This window comes from Muntiacus reevesi, chromosome 9 (genome assembly GCF_963930625.1).
Source record: "Muntiacus reevesi chromosome 9, mMunRee1.1, whole genome shotgun sequence".
NCBI classification, from domain to species: Eukaryota; Metazoa; Chordata; class Mammalia; order Artiodactyla; family Cervidae; genus Muntiacus; species Muntiacus reevesi.
Window position 1 is genome coordinate 4,675,449 of NC_089257.1, and position 9,695 is coordinate 4,685,143.

The 9,695-nt window shown below is 37.6% G+C and overlaps 1 protein-coding gene across 1 annotated transcript; it reads left to right on the plus strand.

Annotated features, from left to right (window-relative positions):
- The first annotated feature begins 2,507 nt into the window (after positions 1-2,507).
- Positions 2,508-3,437, plus strand: LOC136175341 (olfactory receptor 4A47-like). Its single transcript, XM_065945670.1, has one exon. The coding sequence runs from the start codon at positions 2,508-2,510 to the stop codon at positions 3,435-3,437; it is 930 nt and encodes a 309-aa protein (XP_065801742.1).
- The last annotated feature ends 6,258 nt before the right edge of the window (positions 3,438-9,695 follow it).

The following is a 9,695-nucleotide window of genomic DNA, read 5'->3' on the forward strand; positions in this document are numbered from 1 at the left end:
ATGACTGGGTTTATATATTATTCTTGATTGCCTTTAGTCTCAAAAGGATTCTAAATCACTTTTTAGAATGTTGGACCTTTTTTTCCCCCCCATGTTGGACCTTTCTGACACGAATTATGTGACTTGGCGTGTTAATATCTTTACATATAGATGACCTTTAAAAACTTTGGGGAAAATCCAAGTGAGTTAATTAAATAAGAGTCAGTCTTGGACACATTCCAGTTCCAAGACTCAATGATAATTGCAGCTGGAAGGCATAAAATATCCCGTGATCTTCACTCCTAAGAAGAAGATGATGATAATCGCTTAGTAACTGGCATTGATTTTTCCAAAAGTTTGTAAGTATGACTTAAAAAAAATTCATGGCAATATCTTTCAAAATCTTAGATTATCTAATCTGGCCATGTTAACATGACAGAGTGAGAAGGACTAAATAGCCATATGCTATTTTTCTTTTTCAAGTTAGTAAAAAGAAATTACTTGTGAAAAATCTCCCTGGGAAATGGCTACTTGATATCTTCTATGTATATATAGGATTTTTTGGTCATTTTGATAAATTTCCTAACATGATTAAGTTTTGTTTTTCTGTATGTACCTTATTTGAAATTCCTTTCAAATAATCTACAGTGCACATAAAAATGACTTGAATAATTATAAGACTCCATGAAGAAAATGTACAGTCAAATGAAATAAAATATATTCTCAAATAATAAGGCAACCTTTTGCCATCTGTTATTACACTGGATGAAAAATAATTCCTAGTGTCCATGCGTAACTTAAAGTCATGGTTCAGATTTTGAACAAACCTCCAAAGGTAAGACTAGTGGTCAATCGTGGGACTTTCTTTGTTGTATAAGAAGCTATATTACTTTGAAATCAATCAAACTTAGGTTCCATTCTAGATATACTGCTTAAAATTTGTTATTTGAGGAAAATGAATGAGATACTCTGAGTACTAGTTTCTTCCATTATACAATGGGGATTTCAGTTCTTGTTACTGTAAATATTTAATGTGATACATTAAACTATGAATGTGTGATTGCAATATATGGTTAAGACATTTCAGCAGCAAGATGATGTCATCAGAATAAAATTTGAAAGGACCATTTGGGCTGCTTTGGGAGAACCAGTTTTTGGAGGGAGGCCAGAATAAACATGGATAGGTTTGGCAGGAGGCTACTGCAGTAGACCAGGAAGAAAGTAAGAAATAGGATATGATCAAACTTGTGATATATTTTGAAAGTAGAGGAAAGAGGAATTAAAGTTTTATGAGACTATCAGTGAGTGAGGAGCACTGAATTTTTTTGTTTGAATAATAGTGTGTAAAATAATAGGATTTAATAGATAAATATGGAACACCTGTTTAAATTTTGTATAGGAAATGTTTATATTTATAGTAGAACTTTTAAAAGTTGGTTTTATAAATACTACACTGTCATTAAACTGTGTGTCAGAATTAGAAATGTTGCATATATGCATTTGAAAATTAGAGAAGAATTAGGGACTGATACAAAATGAGACTGTAGCATTTATTGGTCAGGAGAAGGGAAATATCCAACTAAAGACCTAAGAAGTGTCAGTGAGGTTTGAGACAATTCAGGACAAGGATCTTCTGTTCACAGTTTGATCTCCCTACACTGAAAAATCCCATGGACAGAGGAGCCTGGCAGGCTACAGTCTATGGGTTGCAAAGAGCAGGACACGACTGAGCGAATAGACAGAGAGGGGAAAAGATCTTCTATTCACTGTTTGACCTCCCTACACTGATTATGTAAATTACCTTCAGTGGGTTTCATTTACTATGCTTTCTGACTCTGTAAATGATGCACCTTTTTATGGAGTTCTCTTCCCATCTTTTTTATTCTTTCAATTTTTTTTTAATCTCAGCCAAAGCATTTCTTCCTCCAGGAAACCTTCTTTGATTATAGTTTGTAATACTCCTATACTGTGACCCTAAGCACTGTGTAAATATGCATTTTAAAGAAGCAGTCTCTCAGCCGTGTCCAACTGTCTGACTGGTTGAACTATAGTTCACCAGGCTCCTCTCTCCATGGAATTTTCCAGGCAAGAATAATAGAGTGGGTTGCCCTTTCTGCCTCCAATGGATCTTAACAACCCAGGGATCAAACCTGGGTCTCCTGCATTGTGGGCAGATTGTTTACCATCTGAGCACCAGAGAAGCCAAATATTAGTGGCACTTATAACTTGGATTTGGAATTGCCTAAACCCTTGTTATGTACAATATCATTGAGGGAAAGAAACTACCTCATTCAACTTGGTAATCAAGTGACCACGACATAGGAGACACAAATAGATGTTCTATATATATTTTTCTTTTTTTTTTCCTAATGAATGGGAAAATAAACAATTATACATTGAAGTGTTTTCCCCTTCAACTGAAGTGCTTTTTTCTCCCCCCCAGTTTAAGTGTGTTTTTGTTTTTGTATTTCCCTTGTGTTTTAGATCAACTACTTCTAATACCTGAACTCAGCTTTTGTCCAGACTGGATGGAACCAAGGAACAATGTAACTTACTTTGTCCTCTTGGGCCTCACTCAGAATCCAAAGGAACAGAAAGTCCTTTCTGTTATGTTCTTGATCTTCTATATTTTGACCCTGGTAGGCAACCTGCTCATTATCATGACTATAACTGTCAGTAAGACCCTGAACTCACCAATGTACTTTTTTCTTGCTAGCTTATCTTTTATGGATGTCACTTATTCTTCTTGTATTACCCCTAGAATGATTTCAGACTTGTTCTTAGGGGAAAAAATCATATCATTTGAATCTTGCATGACCCAACTGTTTACAGAGCACTTTTTTGGTGCATCAGAGATTGTGCTTCTGCTGGTGATGGCCTATGACCGCTATGTGGCCATCTGTAAGCCCTTGCATTATCTGGTGATCATGAGGCAGAGGGTGTGTGTTTTACTGCTGGTGGTGTCCTGGGTTGGAGGTTTTCTGCACTCAGTGATTCAACTCAGCACTGTTTATGGGCTCCCATTCTGTGGCCCCAATGTCATTGATCACTTCATCTGTGACATGTTCCCTTTATTGAAACTCGTCTGTACTGACACCTATATCATCGGCATCTTAGTGTTGGCCAATGGAGGACTGATCTGCACTGCTGTGTTTCTGCTCTTACTCGTCTCCTACGGAGTCATCCTGCACTCTCTGAAGAACCTGAGTCAGGAAGGGAGGCGGAAAGCCCTCCAGACCTGTGGTTCCCACATCACCGTGGTTGTCTGCTTTTTTGTTCCCTCTATATTTGTAAATGCAAGACCTGCTAAGACCTTCCCCATTGACAAATCATTGAGTGTGTTTTATACAGTCATCAGTCCCATGCTGAACCCATTAATCTACAGTCTAAGAAATTCTGAGTTAAGTAATTCCATGAAGAAGGTCTGGAGAAGGAACATCATAGCTCATTTTAACTAAGTGCATCAGCTGCTATGAAAGGAATCATTTGACATCAGTGGCCATTTCCTTTGAATGCAAAAGTCATTTTGTGTTTAGCCCCTCAGTTGTGTCCAACTCTCTGCGACCCCGTGAGTTGTAGCCCGCTAGGCTTCTCTGTCCATGGGATTCTCCAGAGAAGAACACTAGAATGGGCTGCCATGTCCTCCTCCAGGGGATCTTCCCAACCCATGGATCAAACCCAGGTCCCCCACATTGCTGGCAGATTCTTTACCATCTGAGCCACCAGTGAAGGCATTTTGCAGTTTGATTCTTGTCTCTCTTTCTTCAACTAGTTTATGATAATTATAATTAAAGATTACAATTGTACAACTCTGCTATCAATAACAGCTTTTCTCCCTACTAGAATGTAAAGTCTATAATTACTTGTCCATCTCTGTACCTAGAATGATATAATGCCTACATAGCAAAGAGCCACCTGGGAAGCCCAACCAATTTGTGGATATATATTTTTTACTCTTTTTCATGAAAGAAAAAGTAAAAATGATGCTGCAGTTCATGGGGTAGCAAAGAGTTGGACACGACTTACAAACTGAAAGCAACAAAAACTCTTTTTCAGGACAGATCCATTTTTATTTAGATTCTTATCATGTAAATGAACTTTTAATTTATATAATTTAAAGTATTTAATTCTATATATATTGCCTTCTTTACTATATTTCAGTTGCATTATACACAAAATTTTTAACTTAATGCTTTTCCTGTTTACAAGAAAATTTGAAGTAAAACAGGTATTAATAAACTGCAGTGATGGAAACCAATCAATATGGTATGAAGTGTCAAATGAATTTGCTATTTTTCCAGCCCTAATTGTTGGCCCTAAATCTGTTTCTTTTCACCTGGTAATAATCTTTGCAAATGCAAATGTAATTAACATACAAGTATTTGTTTCTTTCTATATATGTAACACTTGCTTTTACTATTCAACGTCTTGAAAATGTTTCCATATCAGTCCATATATTTCGTACATGCACGCCCAGTTGCTTGTAGTTTCTGACTGTTTGAGTTACTGTGGATTGTAGACTGCCAGGCCCCTCTGTCCATGGAATTTCCCAGGCAAGAATTTTGGAGTGGGCTGCCATTTCCTACTCCCGGTGATCTTCCCAATCCAGGATCAAACTTGTGTCTTCTGCATCTCCTGCATTTACCAATGTGCCACCTGGGAAGCCCAAGTCCAAATATATATATATATATCTTATTTAACATATATATATATATATATATATATATATATATATATATATCTTAATTTTCTTATGGTACAAAGTTCTCCTTATAAATTTATACAGAATTAATATGCACATTTCTCTTCATGTGGTTGCTAAACGTTTTTATAACAAATAATATTCCAATAAATACAAGCTTTATATATGTGAAAGTATGAGTTCATGGGCATAGGATTGTTCCTATGATTTTTTAACCAATGATCAGGTAATATATGAATTTAAGATGTTGATATTGATAGCTCTTGCCAAACTACCATACTTGAGGTTGTTTAAATAGTTACAGTCTTGTCCACTCTATGAGAATTCTTTTGTCCACATCTCAATGACCAGTACCTGATAAGTATTTATGACATCTGATTAAAGTAACTCATACTTTAACCACAACCCTTTTGATATAATTGAATTTGATTATCTTTCCATATGTTTATTTTTATTTGTATTATTTTTGTGTGAATTTATGTGTATATAAATATACAGAATTATATACATATATTCATTCAAATTTTATCTATTTCACTCAATGGCTAATCTTTTCCATACTAAATTTTATGAGATATTTATATACTAAAGAAATGATCACTTTCACCACTGCGTGTATAGTTAATATTTTCTGGTTATATGTTTTTAAGTTTTTAAACTATGTAGAATGCTTTTTGCATGTAATTGTTTTACATTTGGTAATCAATTTAAAAAGATTTTTACCTTGCTTAGAAAGATTTTCCCCATTCCACTTGTGTCAAATATTCTTAATTTTTTTCCTCAGAGTTAAATTTTAAAAGCATTTTTATATCTTATGTTAAAAATTTTGATTCATCTCAAATTTATTTTGGTTTTGGAGTTAAATGGGGATTGAAATTTTAGTGGTTTCTCTATATTTTGTGATTTTTAAAAAATAGTTGCATGATTATCTTTTGGCCATTAATTTGAAATTATGATTATTATATCCTGAAATCCCAATGTATTTGGATCCAGTTTGACACTCTTCTGTTTCACTAATCTCTCTTTTCATGTGCAGGCTGACACATAACTGCCATAATATGTAAGATATCTTGATCTGTGCGGAGACTCGCAGTCTCTCATTACTGTTGTTTCTCACAAATATGTCTATACTTACATATTTCTATTTCAAAACTATTAAAAATTAATGATAAATTTAATGTAATTAAAATAAATGATGTAGTTTAAAACTAAAATTAAAATTAAGCTAAAAGAAATTTAAATGAGGTCGGACTTTCTTGGTGGCTCAGATGTTAAAGTGTCTGCTTGAAATGTGGGAGACCTAGGTTCGATCCCTGAGTCGGGAAGTTCCCCTGGAGAAGGGAATGGCAAATCACTTCAGTATTCTTGCCTGGAAAACCCCATGGACAGAGGAGCCTAGCGGGCTGCAGTCCATGATACCCCAAGAGTCAGACACGACTGAGCAACTGAATCACCACATATTTAACACAGATTATGACAAGTCCTACTGTATAGCACAGGGAACTCTACCCAATATTTTGGAATAAACTAAATGGGAAAGAAATTGAGAGAGAGTAGTCACATGCGTGTGCATAACCCAGTCACTGCTGTAGACCGCAAGGCAGCACGCTGTTAACCCCGGATTCTGACAGGGCTTCCGGCTGGCTCTGTGGGAGAGAACCCGCCCGCCATGCAAGAGCTGCAGGAGAGGTGGGCTGGATCCCTGGATGGGGCAGATCCCATGGAGGAGGGCACACATCCCAATCCAGTATCCTCGTCAGGAGCATCCCACGGACAGAGGAGTCAGCGGGCTGCAGTCCACAGGTTTACAAAGAGTGGGACATGACTGAGCCACCGAGCACGCAAGCAGGCATGCTCCAAATTAAAATAAAAATTTAAAAGTAACAATTTTACTTCAGTAGTTTTGTCACTGTATTGACATATGTACCTCTTAAATTCCCCAGATGTATCTGAAGCCAATGATATTTGCCTTTACTTTGGGCTATCATGCTATATACTCTATGTTCATATCATAAATCAATTAATGAGGTCATCTTAGTTCTTAAATTTACTTGTTAAATTATGGCTGAATACCCATAATAAATTCATAACTTTCATCATTTTAAAGTGGCATAAGTTAATTCTCATTGTTATGCAATTATTACCACTGTCTATATCCAGAACTTTTCCAACTTCTCAAACTGAAATGCTAAAACCATTAAAGAAAATTGTCCATTTTCCCTCACTGACCTGTGGGCAGCCACCATTCGACTTTTGGTCGATGATTTGATTAAGTGTCTTGGTCATGTGGAATCATACAATATTTGTTTTTTTGTGACTGCCTTTTTTTTTCACTTAATGTCATATTATCCTTTTCCCATAAAATACTCTTGGTGATTGAAAATTATCTGGGACAAATACAAAAGCTTATTTCTAGACTCTTTTTACTCCATTAGTCTGTTGTCCATCTTTACCCCAGTACTAGTGCTGTGGTTACTGTAGCTTTGTAGTATGTTTTAGAATCAGGAATTATGAGACCTCCAACTTTCTTCCTTTTCAAAACTGTTTTGGCAATTTTGAAGTCCTTAATATTCCATATGAATTTTATCATGAATTTTTTTACTTTTGCAAAAAACATTTTTGGAGTTTTGATAGGGAATGTCTTGAATCTTTAGGTCACTTGAAGTAATATTAACATCCAAATACTATTAAATATTCTAGTTCATAAAAATTTTCCCATATATGTATGTGTTCTAGAAATACTTTAACATTTTGTGATTTTCAGTTTACAAGACTTTTGCCTCATTGGTTAAGTTTGCTCTTAATATTTTTTTCTTTTTGGCGATTTGTAACTGAAATTATTTTGTTAATTTCTCCTTGGTTTGATTACAACCATGTAAAAGCTAAACATCTTTTCATAAACAACTCTTAGCAAGTTGGAAATAAAAGGGATGTCAGTTTAGTCCAGTTCAGTTGCTCAGTCATGTCCTACTCTTTGTGATCCCATGAATTGCAGCACGCCAGGCCTCCCTGTCCATCACCAACTCCCAGAGCTTACTCAAATTCATGTCCATCGAGTCAGTGATGCCATTCAACCATCTCATCCTCTATCATCCCCTTCTTCTCCTGCCCTCAATCCCTCCCACCATCAGGGTCTTCTCCAATGAGTCAGTTATTCGCATCAGGTGGCCAAAGTATTGGAGTTTCAACTTCAACATCAGTCCTTCCAATGAACACCCAGGACTGATCTCCTTTAGGATGGACTGGTTGGATCTCCTTGCAGTCCAAGGGACCCTCAAGAGTCTTCTCCAACACCAAAGTTCCAAAGCCTCAATTCTCCAGTGCGCAACTTTCTTTATAGTCCAACTCTCACATCCATATATGACCACTGGAAAAGTCATAGCTTTGTCTAGATGGAATTTGTTGGCCAAGTAATGTCTCTGCTTTTTAATATGCTGTGTAGGTTGGTCATAAGTTTTCTTCCATGGAGTAAGCATCTTTTAATTTCATGGCTGTAATCGCCATCTGCAGTGATTTTGGATCCTAAAAAACTAAAACCTGACACTATTTCCACTGTTTCTTCATCTATTTGCCATGGAGTGATGGGACCAGATGCTTAGTTTTCTGGGTGTTGAGTTTTAAGTCAACTTTTTCACTCTCCTCTTTCACTTTCATCAAGAGGCTCTTTAGTTCTTCTCTTTCTGCCATAAGAGTGGTATCATCTGTGTATCTGAGGTTACTGATATTTCCCCCAGCAATCTTAATTCCAGCTTGTGCTTCATCTAGCCCAGCATTTCTCATGATGTACTCTGCATGTAAGTTAAATAAGCAGGGTGACAACATACAGCCTTGACGTACTCCTTTTCCTATTTGGAACCAGTCTGTTGTTCCATGTCCAGTTCTAATTGTTGCTTCCTGACCTGCATACAGGTTTCTCAAGAGGCAGATCAGGTGGTATGGTATTCCCATCTCTTGAAGAATTTTCCACAATTTTTTGTGATCCACACATTCAAAGTCTTTGGCATAGTCAATAAAACAGAGATAGATGTTTTTCTGGAACTCTCTTGCTTTTCTGATGATCCAGCAGATGTTGGCAATTTGATCTTTGGTAGGTCTACCCTTTCTAAAACTAGCTTGAACATCTAGAAGTTTACGGTTCACATTAGAGAATTTTGAGCATTAGTTTACTAGCATGTGAGATGAGTGCAATTGTGCGGTAGTTTGAGCAATCTTTGGCATTGTCTTTCTTTGGAACTGGAATGAAAACTGAGCTTTTCCAGTTCTGTGGCTGTGAGGCTGTCACAGCAAATGCCATGACAGGCAGCCTAGATTAGGAGTAGGCCTGATTTCCCAGGGTAACATAATTATCAGGCCTCCTGGAGCTAGCCAATCAACATATACCTAGCAAGAAAAAGGGAACCTATCAGGGGAAAGCTGAAAGCCCCACGTTGGGACAACAAAAATTGCCTTGCAACTGTGTAACCAATCTGCTTGGGCCAACTACCTGCTGCTTTTTTTGACCTAATAAATACCCGAGAGAACTGGGACTCGGGGCCTTTTCGTCCTCACACCCTTGGTGAGGGCGGGAGGCTCTGGCTCGAGTCAGTAATAAATTCCCCTATTGCAAGTTGCATTGTTTCAAGGAGTCTTCTTTCCCGACCGGGGACTCGGACTACAGGCAGAACATTTGGGGGCTCGTCCGGGATGCCTTGACCGGGGAAGAACGCTCTTTGGAACAAAGGGGAAAAAGGACAGGTAATAGCACCGGTGCTCAGGCAGGTCTGGAAAAGTCCGGTGTAAATCCAAGGCCCTGCTAAAAAGAAGGAAGGTGTCTGGCGTGAGGGAAAGCTTTCCATGAGGGAATGGATTGGCTGTTCTGGCTGGCATGAGGCCGAGGCCAGCGATCATGCTGGAAGGCAACCGGCTCTGCGGGAAGGAGACCTCCTCTCCTAAGCCCGAATCTGGGGAACAGTGGACGCCATTCGGTAAGGTGACCCTTGTTCCAGAGGATAGGGAGACTCAGGGGGTCCCGCCC